The 19,909-nt window shown below is 33.6% G+C and overlaps 1 protein-coding gene across 1 annotated transcript in view; it reads right to left on the reverse strand.

Moving 5' to 3' along the window:
* Positions 1–4,306: 4,306 nt before the first annotated feature.
* The window catches only part of LOC132719869 (DNA repair and recombination protein RAD54-like), a 30,592-nt gene continuing 14,989 nt past the window's right edge, over positions 4,307–19,909 (reverse strand). The window contains exons 10-21 of the mRNA XM_060703804.1: positions 18,195–18,340; positions 15,360–15,390; positions 14,745–14,895; positions 13,638–13,744; positions 12,364–12,436; positions 11,572–11,730; positions 10,680–10,790; positions 9,340–9,463; positions 8,085–8,163; positions 6,570–6,749; positions 5,906–6,087; positions 4,307–5,139 (exon numbers count right to left, since the gene is read on the reverse strand). Of these exons, the coding sequence (XP_060559787.1) occupies positions 4,932–5,139; positions 5,906–6,087; positions 6,570–6,749; positions 8,085–8,163; positions 9,340–9,463; positions 10,680–10,790; positions 11,572–11,730; positions 12,364–12,436; positions 13,638–13,744; positions 14,745–14,895; positions 15,360–15,390; positions 18,195–18,340 (1,551 nt within the window). The 3' untranslated portion in view covers positions 4,307–4,931. The remainder of the gene's footprint in view (positions 5,140–5,905; positions 6,088–6,569; positions 6,750–8,084; positions 8,164–9,339; positions 9,464–10,679; positions 10,791–11,571; positions 11,731–12,363; positions 12,437–13,637; positions 13,745–14,744; positions 14,896–15,359; positions 15,391–18,194; positions 18,341–19,909) is intronic.

Raw genomic sequence — 19,909 nt, forward strand, 5'->3', positions numbered from 1 at the left:
TGGCAATTTTGAGATGTCCCCTCGTTGCCATGGTAACAGAAAATTTAAGCCTGAGCATGTTGTTTCAAGGGCAATGGTCCAGTCAACATTTGTGCCAAGTTTGATTAGTGTTGAAGCAGTTTTTATAGTATTATAGCAATTTGAACTTGTAACGGGAGACTTTTACATTGATTCTCCACTAAACATTCAAATTCGGCTGTGTGTAATAGTGAGTAATTGACATTTGCGAATAGTTACCAAAACACCTTTTTTTGTTGGTTTAACTCATGTATAACATTGAACACATACTGGTTCTTTTAACATTTCACCAAAAAACTTGTAATATATCCTGACAGTAAGTTACCAAGAATTTGAGATTTGTGCAAAAACAGATACGTTACCATTTTTCCAATTGCTTTCAGAGACTAGATAAAAACAAGCAATTATCATAGTATTGCAAGCAATCCATAAGTCCCCTACCAGTAAGAGCCCAAGCAACATTCTGAAGGGCCATTGGCCATTCACTTAGGTTCCTATGTTAAGTGTTGAAAAAGTTCTTTAAAAGTGATCACACGAAACAGTTTTTATGTACAGACAGACGGACTGAAGGACACTCTAAAGTTATTTTTTAAACATCCCTGTTATCAAAATATAACATTTTTAAAATCCTATCATGATTGAAGAAGTTGGAGTAAAAATTACCAATTTCTCAAAAAAAAGTCTAAGTTCAAAAGGGGCATAATTCTGGAAATAGTCTTGCTAGAGTATTGAACACTCACAAATGTTGAGTGATAATAAGAAACATTTAAATGAAGTTTGAAGTAGATACATTCAGAAAAAGAAGTTATTAAAAAAACAATGTTTTTTTTCATGAAAATTTTAAGTTCAAGGAGTAATTCTGATAAATTTTGTGCTAGAGTTGTAAACCTTGTCACATATGATGTGGTTGATGACAAGCAATTTATACTTAAAGTTTGAAGAAAATACCTTAAGAAATAAAGAACTTATAGTGAAAAAACTTAAAAACTAGAATCAGAAATCTTGAAATTCAGTCTATTTGTTGCCATAGCAACCAGAATTTTCAACATAGGAAGATAAGAAAAGAATGTGCATAATTTCTATACTGCCATCTACCCATATGTCAAGTTTCATAAACATATTTTCAGTACTTTTTGTGTTATCACTGGATCCAGGTTATGTGTAAAATCTGCCATATTTTCAGTCTATTTGTTGCCATAGCAACCAGAATTTTCAACATAGGAAGGAAAGAAAAAGACGTGCATAATCTCCATACTGCCATCTATCCATATATCAAGTTTCATAAAAATATTTTCAGTACTTTTTGCGTTATCGCGGGATCCAGGTTATGTGTAAAATTTGCCATATTTTCAGTCTATTTGTTGCCATAGCAACCAGAATTTTTAACATAGGAAGAAAAGAAAAAGACGTGCATAATCTCCATACTGCCATCTATCCATATATCAAGTTTCATTAAAATATTTCCAGTACTTTTTGCGTTATCGCGGGATCCAGTTTTGTGGACGGACGGACTGACGGACAGACAGACGGACGGACAGACAGTCAGACGGACGGAGGGTAAACCTAAAGTCCCCTCCGGTAAACCAGTAGGGGACTAATAATTAGCATGAATATACACGATTTGGAAATTTACTATCATTCTTTCAGCAATATAGCACCAGTATATATTGCAACATATTATGCATCGATATGCATTTTTTTTAAAAAAAACTATGTCTATGAATAGCTTGTGAACTGAAACTGATGAAAATGTTACTTATTAATCAGACTTGTTTATTCCAAATACATTATTTACTTATAAAAGCATTTTAGGCCAATAAAAATACTGATGTTCCATACTTATCTATTGACACAATGTAGCTCGGATTTACTTAACAGTATAAATTTATTCCGCTAAGTGGAAACGAATATTAAATCATAGTAACGTATCTGTTCCACCGTTCTACTATGAACAAAATTATGAAAAACGCTGAACACGTAGATAGATATTCATAAAGATTTTTAAACAACTGACCAATAAATAATATGTCTGAACCAGTACTTTTAATATTAAACAGAACACACAATATCATCTACAGTTTTTTAGGTTTTATTGGTTTATGTGTAGCTTCAAATAGTCAAATAACATCGTGACTTTAAGAAACAGATTGAACTTATTAAGAACATTTAAATAAAGACACTCATCTATTAGAATATGTAACAGCTATATTAATGTGAGTTGTGTGAATTGACATTCTGTATTTCGTTTTTTTTTTTTTTTGGTTCATCTGCTGTTCAATTGTCTTTATTTTTTCTATATACTTTTTCTTTATATACTGGTACAATCTCGATCTATGATTTTTTCATACTTGGTGATATGAGTAAACCTACATGTATATGCTTATCTACATTTAACAAAATTATATCAGAAACAATGGTACTGCTTAAAAACAACTTAGTAATAATCAATCCATATATATGTGCACCTCCAAGATTTTGAGTTATATCCAATTAGTCCATCCCTACCATAGACAGAAAATCTTTATACGACCCTGACTAAAATTTAGAAACTAACAGGCATTCATTTAAAAATACTTTAATATGTTTTTTTTTCATTAAGTTACAGTGCTGTTATATATTGCCTAACCATATATTACTTATTTAAACCAAAGTTTTGTTGAAGATTTATTTATATATTAAACAGTACTCAAATCTTTTTCTAAACAGATACGTTACTATGATAAACAGATACGTTACCAGATGTTTATACAGTCCTTTACATTTTATTTTTATGCAAATTTTGCAAACCAAAAAGATATCAACATATATTTATTCCAGGAAATAAAACAGTAAATCTTTATATGTTTCTTTTCTGTTTTCAACATTTTATTTCCTAGAAAACTCAACTAATCCTTGAATTTCAAATTCCTGATTCACATTTTCAGTTTTCCAATAAAATCGAGATCTAAGCATCATTTATTGGCTACACGTATGTTATGCTGTGAATTTTTACTCGAAACCATTTCAAAACTGAGCAAAATCGTCAATTAAGATTCAAACAATAAATATTGGTAACGTATCTGTTGGTAACGTATCTGTTGGTCAAAAAACTAAAATATATCAGATATACACATATGTTTGCCAAATATATTAAAATATTAAGTTTTGTAAAGCATATATTTGAATAATGCATAAATGCGATCCTTCTTTTAAGTGCTGGTAATAGTAAATGTTTCTCAGTGGGATATCATGGTAACGTATCTGTTTCACTTTAAAGTATAATCCAAATTGCCTCATCATTGCAAAGTCATTGTGGTTCTAGTATGTATATTCTAGTCAAAATTATTTTTGAATAATATAATATGATAAAACTTGAGTTCAATAGCAAAATATTAATATGTTACACGTTCATATTACTCTTACTCAGGTTTACCCTAAGTGTGGTAACGTATCTGTTTAATATATGAGGGACATGCATTTCAGCTGGTAACTTTTTTCCAAATTCGCTGTAGAAAACAATAAAAATCGCTCACTTAGACATTTAAACAAAAACTTAATACTTAAGAGGTTTTTCTTCAACACATGTTTCAGGTGAAATTATGTAAAACCAACAGTAATGTGGGACCCAAGCCTGGGGACATTACATAATGGATTATACAGCACCTCTGCATGATAATATTTTCGTAAAAATCCAACAGACTAAGTCATTAATTTGAATGCTTTACATACATGACCATGTAATGAAGCAATAGAAAGCCCAAAAAGTATTTTTCAACTGCAGTGCAACTAAATATACTCGAGGGACAGAATATTTTCTAATTTGCACGTTTAGTGGAGAATCAATGTTCAATGAAAACAGCCATTTTTCACAAAATGCTCATGAAGTAATGGGTTAAATATCACATGCTTTTTCTGCAATGAAATATTTACGATAATACATACATGTAGTTATTTAGACTTATAAAGATTTAATCTAGCATGCCCTTACAATGTTAGAACCAAAAAGTGATAAGTTTTTGTCACCACTATAGAGCCAGGCAAGCCTGCACTTCTTTAAACTCTGGCAAGACTCTACACTGATGGTAGCTCAATTCTTGCATTTAATAGTGAAAGCTCACAAACTTTGAATGGACTGTTCAAAATTTAGAGCAGGAAAATCTAATACACAAATTCGGCAGGCTATGGGTTAATGAACGACACTCACGTTTTTGAAAGCATTAGAAATAAAAATATCTTAAAATTAAATCCACTTGTCCTGCTACATAAATATTCAACCCAATTATGTATTCTTTTTTTCTATAAAACTATATTTTTATTTTTTTGTAATGCAGGAAACTACATATCAATTATTAAATTGCAATAAATACAATTTGAAATAAATATAATTAAAACTATTTCTATTTTTATATTTAAACTTTTTTATTCAATTGTCAACACTGCAACATTCTCTATTTTTTCAACTAAAACTATAGTTGAAAACAATTTGTTTTATACTTTGTATAACAATGGCACATTAAACCCCACAAAACATGTAAAATTTCCAAATCTGTCTGTTACAAAATGACAGTGCCAAGCATCGGGATCAAAAAATAATTGAACATACATGTATATGTGTATGATATATTATTGATAATGTATTTGCATTTATTACAACAAAGACGTGCTTCCACTATCAATTCAAGCAGTAGCCATTTTATACTCCATATACTCTCTTTAATTCTTGCTGAAGTTTTGCTTTGATTAGAAACTGCCTGACTACAAGCACCTTTTTCTGCTGCATTACCAAATGCAACTCTTTTCATTGTTACCAATGAACCCTGGTTTTTCCAGGTACACATCAAAAAACATCTATCTGGAACCTGTTCCTCTTTAACAAAAATCATGAAAATAGCTCTATAATAAATTAGCACTACAGATACTTCATTCACTTTATGTTATACAGTCACTCTTTGTTGTTCATGTGAATGATGGTGAAACACAAATGATATAGGTGTGTCTGATGACCACGCCCCTTTCAACATCAAGTCTTTTAAACCTTTTTTATCAGTAGAATGATGCCACTGAGACAAGTCAGAATTACAGTCCGAGTCGTCCGATGGAGGCTTTACTTGTATATTATTCACACATCTTCTACACTTAAACCTGCAATATAAAACACATACGTGTACAAGTATTAACAAGACCAAGTGGAAACCAGTTATATAGATTTAACTGTTTCATCTACACAAATGAATTATGGAATAAATAAACATTCTAAGATTGAAAGAATAGGAAACAGGTGAAAGGAGATATATTATGACAGGGTCATTATGTGAGTATCTGTATTCGAGTCTCAAGGATTTCACAAGAACAGATCATAACATGTGCTTCTGCCTTGAGAGATCTTGGCCTAACAAAATCAACAATAGCCAAATAAGTAACGTCAGAAATTGATGTATACTATTATTAAATATCGTCACAAAGATCCATAGAAAATCTTATGTATTATCTAAACCATACAAGTAGTATAACTGCATAGAATAACTTTATATTCAAGTATCATCCTATAAAGTCAATGTATAACAAATTGACATATCAGATAAAATGTCTCTGACTACTATCTTATCTTCATACTAAAACTCTGGTGTCCTCATGTCATGTTGAAATTCAATCCTCTTGATTCATCACACTAAAAATGTCTCCAAATCTTTCTTTATTACAACAATAAGCTTTCTTGTGTTTGGCGAAGAATTTTCTCTATGGTCCATGCTTGAGATCATAATTTTAAAATTCATGTATATCTTCTTGTATTATAGTTTCAAGTTTCACACAAACTGTTAAGGTCAAATATCAACTTTGCAGCTAACTTGTGAAGGAACAGCTAAGATGCCTGAGTAGAACTATTGATCTTCTATTAAAGCTTCCTCACATGAAAGAATTCATAGTCCCTGTATTTAATCTGATCACAGTACAGACAGATGAATTCGAGTTAGTGACCTTAACCACACCACCATAGAGGATCATCAAGTGATAATATAACAAGTTGATGAAATGTTCTGATGTAAACAATTTCATTTCAGTTGTTTCTCTATTTGAAGAGAAATTGTAAGCCTTTTACATGATAACAAAATATTACACATTTCTAGATGATTTGTCTCCTCTCTTCATACAGATTATGACAGAGACAACTGTAAGTGCTGGAAATATTGAATATTTACAGGAATGGTTTTGAAAAAAAATTAGAAGAAATTCCAATTTCATTAAAGAGAAGTTTGAAATGCAGAGAGGTTAGTTTATACAGAATTTATTTGAGTTCAATTTTGTAAAAAGCAATTAGCTTATTGACACCTTCACTAATCCATTCCAGTACTAAGCAATGAGTGTAAAGTTTCTTGCTCATGGAGATAACGGCCTCCTCCTGATGGGGATTGAACCAGTGCAGCTAGCAATCCTTAAATTAATAGTCTACTTTAACCACTTGAAGTTGACTAAACTTTGCTATACTGCCATGTGTAGACAGTTATATAAGATGTTGATCAGAATTAACTCTGACATTGCCATAAAAAATATACAAATTTAACAAATATGCTTACAGCCAATAATCTATAAATGAAACAATTTTTTTTCTGCCCATCTCTCCAGCAACGAGCCATAGCTTGTTCATCGTTAGCCGGGTTCCAGTCAGGATCAAACATCACCAGCCGATTTGCACCAATAAGATTTAAACCACAACCACCTGCCTTGCTACTCAGCATAAATATAAACTCAGGACTCTGAGGGAGAAAGAAAAAAAAACATGAAAAAGGGTAGCCTACATCTTTGTTTTGTTTACAAAAGTTGTGCATATCTTATTTTGATTGTTTATTTCTTCTAAATGTTGCTAAAATTCTTTTATATTTATTCTTGCATAAAAACTTCGCATGCAGGCATACATTAATGCATGACAAAACATACATAAACTGATTCTCATAGCCACATGCCTTCAATGTTATTTTTAATGAGAGTGATTCATAAATACTATCACGGCGCAATGTAAAAAACAGCTCAATGCAATGATGGCACCTGTAGTTTTATAATCAGGACAGGACTGTTAATGTCTAGCATGTGGAAAGCACCCAACAAGCAATTGTTTCTTTATACATTATACAAATAAAATTCAAAATGCAGAATGACCAATTTGGACATATACTTTTATGCAAGAAAATTGCTAATGCACCTTTTTCTGCGTTAACATCTGTTAAAGCCCTCAGACATATAAAATGCTTTCAATGTGTCCTTGTGCTTCTGCAGATGATCATGCACAAACAAATGTGCATTAACCCTCTTATAAAATACAAACATACATCAAAAACAACCAATTTCAAAATTCACAAGTTATTATACAGATGTTTTATGGGTTTGGTTTTTTTGGGGGGGGGGGCTTTACGTCACACCGACACAGTATGGGTCATTTGGCGACGTTCCAGCTTTACTGGTGGAGGAAGACCTCAGCTGCCCTTGCGTGCATTTTCTCAGACACAAATGGGCACCTGAGTAGAACCACCGACGTTCCATAAGCTAGCTGGATACCTTCCTCACATGAAAGAATCCAAAGTCCCTGTCGGGATTCTAACCCACAGCGGTGAGGGGCAAGTGGTTTGAAGTCAACGACTTTAACCACTCGGCCACGGACGCCCCAGATGTTTTATGAAATAACAAAATAATGCAAAGATTTACTAAGTAAAAATAGTAGGAAGATAGTTGAATACTGCAATCTAGCCATAAATATATACTGGTGACCTAATACTTTAAATCATAAGAACACATTTGGTTGAATGTGAATCAGAATAAAGCAAAACATGTAGTTTAAATGTTAAATCATCATATTTATACAATCTAACAGTTACTACTTGATCCTGATGAAGGTTCATTAAGAACTGAAACCGGTAGATTATTGAATTACTCAACCTGCACTGGTGTGGATGTGTTGTATTTCTTCCTTATTTTGATTTCTAACAGTTACTATTATAAAATGTTTAAATGTGGTAGGTGAGATATGATATATCTAATACATCTACATCAATATACTACAGTATGAAATGGTGACCTTTTAAAGTAACAATACTAACAGTTGGATTATTGAAGCTTTCTACAACTTTAGCTCTCTTCTTAATTGTCATTGATCCATCCAGTCTAACAAATATATACCTGAAATATTAAACACATTGTGTAAAAATAAGATTCTAACACTATCGGAATTTTTGCTATATAAACAAAGAAGGCACGAAGCGTGCATTATTCTACAACAATGCACACGCCGTTCTTATTATCTCCCTGTGTAATATATTGAGGGTGCCATTTTGTTTGAAAATCTGATAAATAAAAAACAATTTTTTGTCGAATTTTGTTGTGAAAACCATCTAGAATGGAAGAAAATGGTCTAAATAAGAAAATGAATCTGAACACCAATATCTTTAATTCAGTCGTTAACGCTGTACAGACGTTTACATGAAGTATTGTTTACATGACGTCACAATGTAGCGCCAAACAGCACGTGCAAAACAATCAAATCAAGTACGCCATTTTAATGTCGCAAACAAGTTAAGTTTTACATTTATTTCACTTTTAATAATTTGTATTTCGCTAAAAAAAGTATAATGTGAAATAAAATAAACAAACAAAGTTTTCTCAACGTTTTCAAAATTCGTTATTCTCAAAATGTTTCTACACACGGAAGATTTAACAACAGTTTTTTCAACCCACTGGAACAGCCTTTAAAGAATATTTCTATTGGAAACTCTGAGGCGAAAACAAATTTAACCACCAAACATTAAGTCCAACATTATAATAATAATTATATTTTTTTCTTGGGGTGTTAGAATGGAAATATATATTAATTCTTTGTGCATTATAATACAATAATGCATGTTTTTCGTTCAACTGCTTTGTAATTAATCACTCAGGCCTATCGGCCTTCGTGATTATGTTACTACGCATTTGAATTCAAACCATGCATTATTCTACAACAATGCACTCAGAATTGATATCTATTTCCTAATTATAACTGATTTTAAGAATTCTAGCTTTCTATTACATTGGCAAATTTCCACTTGTCCTGCCAGACAAGCATACAACGATTTTGTACTCGTCCTGCATCGATGTCTACTTGTAAATACCAGCGGACGAGTGGAATTTTTTAACCATGGCCCCTATATTTGGAACATTGGTGTATAAGTCTACAGTGAAATATCTAAAGTTTGAATCCAACAGAAATTTCTATCACTTCATTTATTACAACCACCTGCATAGAAGACTTAAAGGCAGCAATTATCGCAAGATTATATATGAGAAAATGAGTAATTTAATTAAACTTATAAAACTCACCCTCTCAATCTACAGAGTTTTTCAAACAAGTCAAGAGTCTGTGTATAATTGGATACCAGGACAACTTTGTCACTGCTGGAAGACTTTATCATAGCTAATAAACAGTCTAATACTAGGAACTTTCCTGAAACATACAAACATTTCTATGTACTAAGAATGATTTGAAAATAATTACTTTGTATGGAAATGATTGTAACCAATATATGTACTATGATAAGGGTAGAATCTTCAATGTACATGCACTTCATTCTGTGTTATTTTGTGTGAAAATATATACATTTATAGAGCATGTTCAATACAGCACAAGCAAGTGAAGACAACAACAATATCAAACAAATCGTTTTACAAATCATGAAATAGACAAAGTATTTTTGCTTAAAAAGGCTTTAAATCAATGAAAAACAAGAATGTCGAACGACACATATACCCCCCTTTCTAGCCATTGACTCACATAATTGGTAATTTTATTACAGAAACTTGCCAAAAATGGGTACATGGAAGTGTTCAATTATGGAAAAATCAACAAAAACCATTTTGACATTTAAGGTCCCTGTGACCTTGACCTTTGACCTAGTGACCCCAAAATCAATAGGGGTCATCTACTAGTGATGACCAATCACTATGTGAAATATGAAGACTTTGTGATACATACTTTTCAAGATAATCAGCGGAAACCATTTTGACATTTAAGGTCCCTGTGACCTTGACCTTTGACCTAGTGACCCCAAAATCAATAGGGGTCATCTACTAGTGATGACCAATCACTATGTGAAATATGAAGACTTTGTGATACATACTTTTCAAGATAATCAGCGGAAACCATTTTGACATTTAAGGCCCCTGTGACCTTGACCTTTGACCTAGTGACCCCAAAATCAATAGGGGTCATCTACTAGTGATGACCAATCACTATGTGAAATATGAAGACTTTGTGATACATACTTTTCAAGATAATCAGCGGAAACCATTTTGACATTTAAGGTCCCTGTGACCTTGACCTTTGACCTAGTGACCCCAAAATCAATAGGGGTCATCTACTAGTGATGACCAATCACTATGTGAAATATGAAGACTTTGTGATAAATACTTTTCAAGATAATCAGCGGAAACCATGTGGTCTACCGACGGACAGACCGACAGACCAACAGACAGACAGACAGACCGACATTAGCAAAACAATATACCCCCTCTTCTTCGAAGGGGGGCATAATAACGATTGTTCAATTACTGTATATTAATCAATGACCAAACAAGTATAAATTGATAATATGATTTTTGTCTTATGCAACCACTTTAAATTTCCAATGATATGGATAAACAATGCAACACTGGTAATTTACCTGAGAGTTCTGGTTTGACAGTTCTGAGATTATGACCAGCAGGGAACATATCAATCATTCCTTCAAAACCATCAGCCTCTTCAACACATTTCTCATAAATAAGATCAGGATCTAAAATATAACAAGTCTGATCTGAATACAATCATTTTTTTAACAAAAAATTTCAGGAGGCTAAATTATTAATATCATTAATCTTTTTTATTCATTTTTTTTATTTCACTTATTTATTTTTTGGTTTGGTTTTATGTTGTTCCAACACAGTACAGGTCATATTGCGAGTTTCTAGCTTTACTGGTGCAGGAAGACTTCAGGTCAGTCAGGTGCCACTCCATGCATTTTTTTCAGGCACAAACAGGCACCTGTGTAGAACCACTGATGTTCCATAAACTAGCTGGATTGCTTCTTGACATGAACGAATCCCTAGTCCCTTGTGGGATTCAAACCCACAGCAGTGAGGGGCGAGTGGTTTGAAGTTAACAATCTTCACCACATGGATGTCCCTCGCTATTGCTAAGAATATTCTCCAAATATTTCTTAACTAAGACAGCATATCATCAATTGCTAAAAATATGTTTCTCAACTTATTCATATAAATTATATAAATCTCTAACATTTCATCTTTTTCTATCATTTTGATTCACATCAAAACTAAAATACTTATAAAGGAAAAACTTAAGTTCTATCTTTTACATTACTTTTCACATTTCTGAGTGAACTGGAATACCAGCCTGATAGCATTTATTTGTAAACATACACAAACGATATTTTGCTTGCTATTCTTTAAACCCAGCAATTAATACCTGGTAATTTTCAGAGATAAATAGAAATGTTCATAGAACTTTACAAAACCTAAAGAATACAAAGACATTTAATGAGATTGGGGATGACCTACGATTGCACAATTTTTTAAGCTGTGTGATAAATGACAGACTGCCGGCAGACTGGTTCCCTGCTTCTGCTTTCTGTAAGCATTCTGCTGATTTAGACTGGACCAAATGTTTATACATTTCTTTTTGGACTGGTGTCAACTCTATACAAATTACTTCTTCAACTGAAAAACAAAACAGTAGAACAGTCTACAAATGATGCAAGTTCAACAATTAATGATAAAGTGATTACTGATCATTTTTATGGTGTTACTTTCACACTGTGATCAAACTATTTGTTATTTAAGAAATAATATATCCCAAACTGTGATTAAATCCCTCAATAAAATCACTGTTTAGAGTTCCAATGCGAGGAATTATACGAGGGCGTAGCCCGAGTGATATAATGATGCGCATCCGAACGACAAACAGTGATTATATCAAGCGATAAAATCACCGATTTGGATATATTATTTCGATTCTAACATGACGTCACCAAATACATGCTGCCGTACCTGATATTCAGCTAAATTGCGCCGATTTGTTTTCGTGCTTATTTTCAGCGTGTCTCATTTTTAGTGGTTAAGTCACATATATAATGATTATGTCACATGTCTAAATATAGAAAGTCAGCAGTGATTTTGTTGCATAATGACAAACACTTTCGGTTCTTCTTTGTTCAATAGGGAAAAATGCGGGTCGTGTTAGAATTTGGTATAATACACATGACATAATTCTTTTTATATTTTGACCTATGGAAAGCAATCAATTTGCTATTCTGTCCATTAAATTTTGTAAATGATAAACAATGTCCTTACTTTTAACAGGTAAATACTGTGTTAACAAAGCCTGTGTTCTTCTGATTATACATCTGTTTACAATGGTGGCCAGCTGAAATCATTACAACATTATTATATATGATATCAACAAAACTGAATTAACTTTCAAATGTAAGACCTGTTGAAGCCATTAATGTTAAACTATAATGACACTATGAAAGCCTGGTAACAGAAAGTTTTACCTGAGCTATTTAATCACAACAATACAATTACATATAAAACTTGTCTAATGCACAACTAAATAAAGTGAAAATCTGAAAATGAAAATCCCCAGGAACATTAGTAGACAAAGTTGATGAAAATACTTCAAGTACATGTATTTTGTTATTATGAGTGAACAAGTGGTTAATTGCTCTTTGTATTAAAATTTATTGTGTTGTGATAAGAAATGATATACAGTCAAATGTGTATTAAGTGACCGCGCAAGGGAAACACCCAAACAGGTTGCTTAGTGAAATGGTCTCTTAAGACAAAGCAAGATAAAAATTCAAAAGACATCTTTTTTTTGCAGTGGGAATGCTTTTCAACTTCATTTAGAAATTTATATAAATGTTTAATAATTAGAACGCTCCGATAATCTAAATGGATGCTAATGTAAAAAAATAACTTTTTAAGTACATGTTTGACATTTCTCCAGAATTCTTAAACTCCTCCGTCTCACAACAATCCAAATACGTGAATATGTTTTCTGTTGTGCATTTTTTATTTGAACTAAACAAACTACATCTAATTCTAATGATTACTTTAATTGCTGATCAAGTTAAAGGTAATACGTCACGCGTATACTTAACTTCATTTGCATACGCTAAAACAGTTTTGGAGTTTTTCACAAATTTATATATTGTGCTTTGATTGTTGACATTAGTGACATTATGAGGCAGTGTTCTCTAAAAACACAATTACTTGACAGGTAAAAGTTGTTGTTTGATGAAAAGATTGATATCAATTAGCTGACTCATTAGCGGTTGCTGGTCGCGTTGAGCAAAAGGCGCTTAATACATTAAAGATATAGACAGGAAATGATCAGGGGGAATTTAAAGTGGTCGCATAAGACAAAAATCGCTTAATACACGTGGTCGCATGGGCAAGTTAGACTGTAGTACAAATATCCTGAGAGAATTTCCTGTAAAGAGAGATTGTAAAAACACTCTCAATGACTGTTGTAAGTAGTGTCAGCATCACCTGTCATTGTATATCTATGTCTTTTATAATTAATTACAAAAAAAAACAACAGTATAACAACATGAATATACTTCTTGTAATTTTTCCATTCCTTTTTTGTGGTCCCCATCAGATGCTGTAGAGTCTCTACCTCTCAAGATTGGTGTCTCAAACTTTCTTTTAAATTCCTGGGCAGTTCCTGAATACATGGAAAATATTGTAAATTAAGAAGCAAGCATGTTTGACAATAAAATAATGCATGTAACTAGAACCACCGGACCAAATGGTATATCAATTCACTTAGAAATATCAACAACAATGTTGATTTTCTATCAAACTTTTTTAGGGGACACAAGGAACCAAAAAATAAAATTTTGAGGGACACTTTTTTCAAAGAGACACAACAAGGGTTTGTACTGGTCACACCTGTGAAGTTCCCTCAAAATACCGCCAGAAGATTGCTCTGTGAAACCTAGACAAGTTTTTTCTATTTTTAGCTCTTGTGGCCATTTTGTGCAGGGAACTGGGACATTCCAGCAATATGCACAAGAAGGGCTGGCACTGATCACTCCTGTGAAGTTTCATGAATACCATGCAAGCAGTTTGACCTGTGAAGGCCAGACAAGGTTCTCCTAGCTCTGGCAAGAATTTTGTGCACCTAAGCTAAACCTGCCTTCAATATACATAACTATAGTTAGTATTTACTTTCATTGAAATCACACAAGCAGATTGTCCAGTGAAAGCGAGACAAGATTTTTCAAGTTTTAGCTCTAACAGTTATCTTGTGCAACGAGGTGGAACATGCCAGTGATATGTAAAACCAGGGTTTGTACTGATCAATCATGTGAAGTTTTGTTAAAAAGTTTGCCCCGTGAAAGCCAGACAAGATTTTCCTTTTTTTTAGCTCTGGAGTCAATTTTGTGCAGCAAGCCAAATGTGCTGGCAATATGCATAACTAGGGCTGGTACCGATCAATCCTGTAAAATTTTGTCGAAATCTTGCTAGCAATTTGATCTGTGAAAGCCATAGGCAAAGGCAAAGGAAAAAACAATATGTATCCAAAAATTTTTTGGGAAACATAATTGCTGTACAAGTTAAAAGATGAAAGTCTCAAAAAGGTCAAATTTCATGGAACTTGTAGGGTTCCTGCAATTATATTTGATGTTCTTCAAATTTATCATTTTGTACACAAAACTTACCTAGAATTCCCTTGTTTACAAAATGTATAAGACTGAAGTATTCTAGTAGGTCATTTTGTATAGGTGTACCAGATAACAAAATTCTACGTCTACAGTTTAAACCAGTCAAAGCTTGGTATGTTTGGTTTTCACTATTCTTTAACCTGTGACCCTGTAATAATCAATACAAAACATTCTTGCTCTTTTAATAACAAAGATAAAAAATCTGATTTTCCTAACAACAATTAGATGAACAGTAAGATTTTTTAACTAACATAACTTTACCTTATTATTTCAGCTTAACGAATGATATTGTATAAAATAATCACCATTAATTTCATTCAATAACTGCATTCTGACATAAGTGCGAAAATAAAGATTCTCAATGGATACTTTTCATTTATAATAATAGAAAATTTTATATATTTTACATGCTTATGATGCGGATGTGGGGGTTAATATGAACACAAACCACATTTGAGCTACGCCACGACAAAACCAAAACAGTGCGTTTGTGACCAGCATGGATCCAGACCAGCCTGCGCATCCTACAAACCCTATTACAAGCAGAGAAACTGATAGCACTATGTTGGTTTTGTCATGGTGCGGCTCATTTATTGTATGTATGTACAGTACCTCGTCACAGATAACCAGTCCAAACTTTCTCCTAAAATGTTTATACAGTAGCCAATGAAAGTCTAAATGTCTCATAACGATATTAATCAACCCAACGAGAATTACTTATTCTTCGAACCTTTCTGTTGCATTGAACGTCGAGCATCGTGAACAAAATATTATACACTCATGAAGAAGTGTCCATTATATTTTGATTTTTCTGGCATAACATGAGCTATGATAAAGTAAATACACTTATAAGTTTTGCTTTCTTAACCTTCAACCTTTCTGCTGCAAACTTTTTAGAACTTACAGTAACAAATTACACTACCCACTGTTATACTGCATCTCATTGAATTACTAATCTCATTATAACATTAAAAGGTTTTGATCACTAAAGTTTCAATAACCCCTGTTTTAAACAAGAGGGCCATGATGGCCCTAGATCGCTCACCTGACTTATCAAACTCATCCAAACAATTACCTAGACAAGCATTCTGACCAAGTCTCATGACAGGTGAGTCAAAAATGTGACCACTACAGTGTTAACAAGGATTATCCATATTTGAGCAGTGCGACCTAGTTTTTTACCCAGGTGACACATATTCAAACTTGACCTAGAAAATCATCAAAACAAACTTTCAGACCAATTTCCAGGATACTTGGATCAAAACAGTAGCAACTAGAGTGTTAACAAGATTTTTTCTATTTTTAGCTCCGGTGACCTAGTTCCACATGCGATTTCGAACTCATCCAAGCAATTACCTAGACAAGCATCCTGACCAAGTTTGATGATAATTGAGTCGAAAAATGTGACCACTAGAATGTTAACAAGGTTTTTCCATATTTGGGCGGTGTAACCTAGTTTTTCATCCACGATGACCCATGTTCGAACTTGACTTAGAAATCATCAAAAACAAACTTTCAGACCAATTAACAGAATATTTGGATCACAACAGTAGCCACTAGAGTGTTAACAAGATTTTTCTATTTTTAGCTCCTGTGACCTACTTTTTCATCCGAGATGACCCATGTTCAATTTATTCCCAGCAATGACCTAGACAAGTTTCCTGACCAAGTTTGATAACAATTGAGTCAAAATTGTGACCACTAGAGTGTTCACAAGGTTTTTCTATTTTTAGCTCCTGTGACCTAGTTTTTCATCCGAGATGACCCATGTTCGAACTCATCCGAGCTATCACCAAGACAAGCATCTTGATCAAGTTTGATGATGATTGATGCAAAAATGTGACCGCTAGAGTGTTAACAAGGTTTTTCTATTTTCAGCTCCGGTGACCTAGTTTTTCATCCGAGATGACCCATGTTCGAACTCATCCGAGCTATCACCTAGACAAGCATCCTGACCAAGTTTGATGATGATTGAGGCAAAATTGTGACCTCAAGAGTGTTAACATGGTTTTTCTATTTTTAGCTCCTGTGACCTAGTTTTTCATCCGAGATGACCAATGTTCGAACTCATCCGAGCTTTCACCTAGACAAGCATCTTGACCAAGTTTGATGATGACTGATGCAAAAATGTGACCGCTAGAGTGTTAACAAGGTTTTTCTATTTTTTAGCTCCTGTGACCTACTTTTTCATCCGAGATGACCCATGTTCAAACTCATCCGAGCTATCACCTAGACAAGCATCTTGACCAAGTTTGATGATGATTGATGAAAAAATGTGACCGCTAGAGTGTTAACAAGGTTTTTCTATTTTTAGCTCCGGTGACCTTCTTTTTATCCGAGATGACCCATGTTCAAACTCATCCGAGCTATCAACTAGAGAAGCATCCTGACCAAGTTTGATGATGATTGGGTCAAAAATGTGACCACTAGAGTGTTCACAAGGTTTTTCTATATTTAGCTCCTGTGACCTAGTTTTTCATCAGAGATGACCCATGTTCGAACTCATCCAAGCAATTGACTAGACAAGCATTCTGACCAAGTTTGATGATGATTGGTTCAAAAATGTGACCGCTAGAGTGTTCACAAGGTTTTTCTATTTATAGCTCCCGTGAATTAGATTTTCATCGGAGATGACCCATGTTCGAACTCATCCAAGCAATTGACTAAACAAGCATCCTGACAAAGTTTGATGATGATTGGTTAAAAAATGTGACCGCTAGAGTGTTCACAAGCAATTGTGGACGTACGACGGACGACGGACATTCACCGATCCTAATAGCTCACCCTGAGCAAGCTCAGGTGAGCTAAAAATCCCATCATGTAGCTATGAACCAGATAAAAACTCCAACTACACAACTACACTAAGACTTTATGACAAATACACAAAATTTCATCCCTGCCCTTGACCTTTCACCATTATCATCTTTTTTATAATAATCATGTACATGCAGATATTATGAACTTGACACAAAGTTTACAGATTTTTTAAAACATGCACACAAGGACAGGGATATAACTATACATTTCCCTGAGTCTAACTTATGGTAGGGGCATAAAAGCTGGCCTTCATGGCAGCACTTCCAGTATCAACTGCATTAAACAACGTCAGAAAAAACAACATTGTTCAGTGAATCAAAACAATTCTATCCAATTCAAATTGGTTAAGATTCATTCAAAAGTTAGAATGTTTAATATCTATAAATACTGGCAGCCATCTTGATAAGCAGAACACAATGATGTTAGTTAATTCTGTATATTTCTATCAAAGGATCATCAGGTATAAAAGCTTATTTCTATTTTCTATTATTTCAGGTTGTAATGTTCCCTAAATGTATCTTCTATCTTTAGCTCATATGGCCATATTGCTCATTGAACTGCTACACTTTTAGCCTTATTTTTTGTTTCATAAAATTCTGCAGACAACAAACAAGACTGTCAAAATATTACACCTTATGCATTCTGTGTACATGTGAGATCACAGATAGTATAAAATACTCACTCAGGTTTCTATCAATATCACTTTTTGAACCACTGTCAACAGCTAGTGCATTTATCTTCGTTCCCAACCATTTATTCAGCTCGTTGTACCAGTTCTGTTAAAAAGCATCATATCATTTAACACTGTTATTTTAACAGTATCTTAGCTCCATTGTGATGAAAGCTTGAAGTTTAACCACTCTTGAACCTGCTTCTTGAAACTAACCAGTATTGAAGTCAAGTGAGACAAGAGGGCCATGATGGCCCTGAGGTCGCTCACCTCTATATAGCCCCCCCCCCCCCCCCCCCGGGCCAATTTTTACCCAAGGGCTTTTTATTTGAACAGACTTGGTAGACACCCATAAGAAGATGTTTCATGCTAAACATCTAAGTTCTAGCTCATTGGGTTTTTTAAAAGAAGATTTTTAAGTTTTTACTATACACATATAGTTAAAAACAATGACACCCCTGGGTCAGGGCCAGTTTTTGACCCCCGGGCTTTTATTTGAACAAACTTTGTAGATATTTACTTAAAGATGTTTCATGTATAATATCTAAAACTCAAGCTATTTGGGTTTTTTCAAAGAAGATTTTTAAGTTTTTGCTATACACATATAGGAAAATCAATGACCCCCCGGGCAGGGCCAGTTTTGACCCCAGGGCTTTTATTTGAACATACTTGGTAGACACCCATTAGAACATGTTTCATGCTAAATATCTTAGCTCTAGCTCTTTGAGTTTTTTAAAAGAAGATTTTTTAAGTTTTTTACTATATGCATATAGGGAAAATCAATGACCCCCTGGGGCGGGGCCAATTTTGACCCCAGGGCTTTTATTTGAACATACTTGGTAGACACTCATTAGAAGATGTTTCATGCTAAATATCTTAGCTCTAGTCTTTGGGTTCTTTAAAAGAAGATTTTTTAAGTTTTTACTATATGCATATAGGGAAAATCTATGACCCCTGGGACGGGCCCAATTTTGACCCCAGGGCTTTTATTTGAACAAACTTGGTAGACATTCACTAGAAGATGTTTCATGCCAAATATCTAAGCTCTAGCTCTTACGGTTCTTTAAAAGAAGATTTTTTAAGTTTTTACTATATGCATATAGGGAAAATCAATGACCCCCCGGGGCGGGGCCAATTTTGACCCAGGCTTTTATTTGAACAAACTTGGTAGACACTCACTAGAAGATATTTCATGTCAAATATCTTAGCTCTAGCTCTTTGGGTTCTTTAAAAGAAGATTTTTTTAAGTTTTTACTATATGCATATAGGGAAAATCTATGACCCCCTGGGGCAGGGCCAATTTTGACCTCAGGGCTTTTATTTGAACAAACTTGGTAGACACTCATTAGAAGATGTTTCATGCTAAATATCTTAGCTCTAGCTCTTTGGGTTCTTTAAAAGAAGATTTTTTAAGTTTTTACTATATGCATATAGGGAAAATCAATGACCCCCTGGGACCGGACCAATTTTGACCCCAGGGCTTTTATTTGAACAAACTTGGTAGACATTCACTAGAAGATGTTTCATGCCAAATATCTAAGCTCTAGCTTTTACAGTTCTTTAAAAGAAGATTTTTTAAGTTTTTACTATATGCATATAGGGAAAATCAATGACCCCCTGGGGCTGGGCAAATTTTGACCCCAGGGCTTTTATTTGAACAAACTTGGTAGACACT

The sequence above is a fragment of the Ruditapes philippinarum genome, unplaced genomic scaffold (assembly GCF_026571515.1).
Source record: "Ruditapes philippinarum isolate M1 unplaced genomic scaffold, ASM2657151v2 ctg6058_1_1_1_1, whole genome shotgun sequence".
Taxonomy (NCBI): domain Eukaryota; kingdom Metazoa; phylum Mollusca; class Bivalvia; order Venerida; family Veneridae; genus Ruditapes; species Ruditapes philippinarum.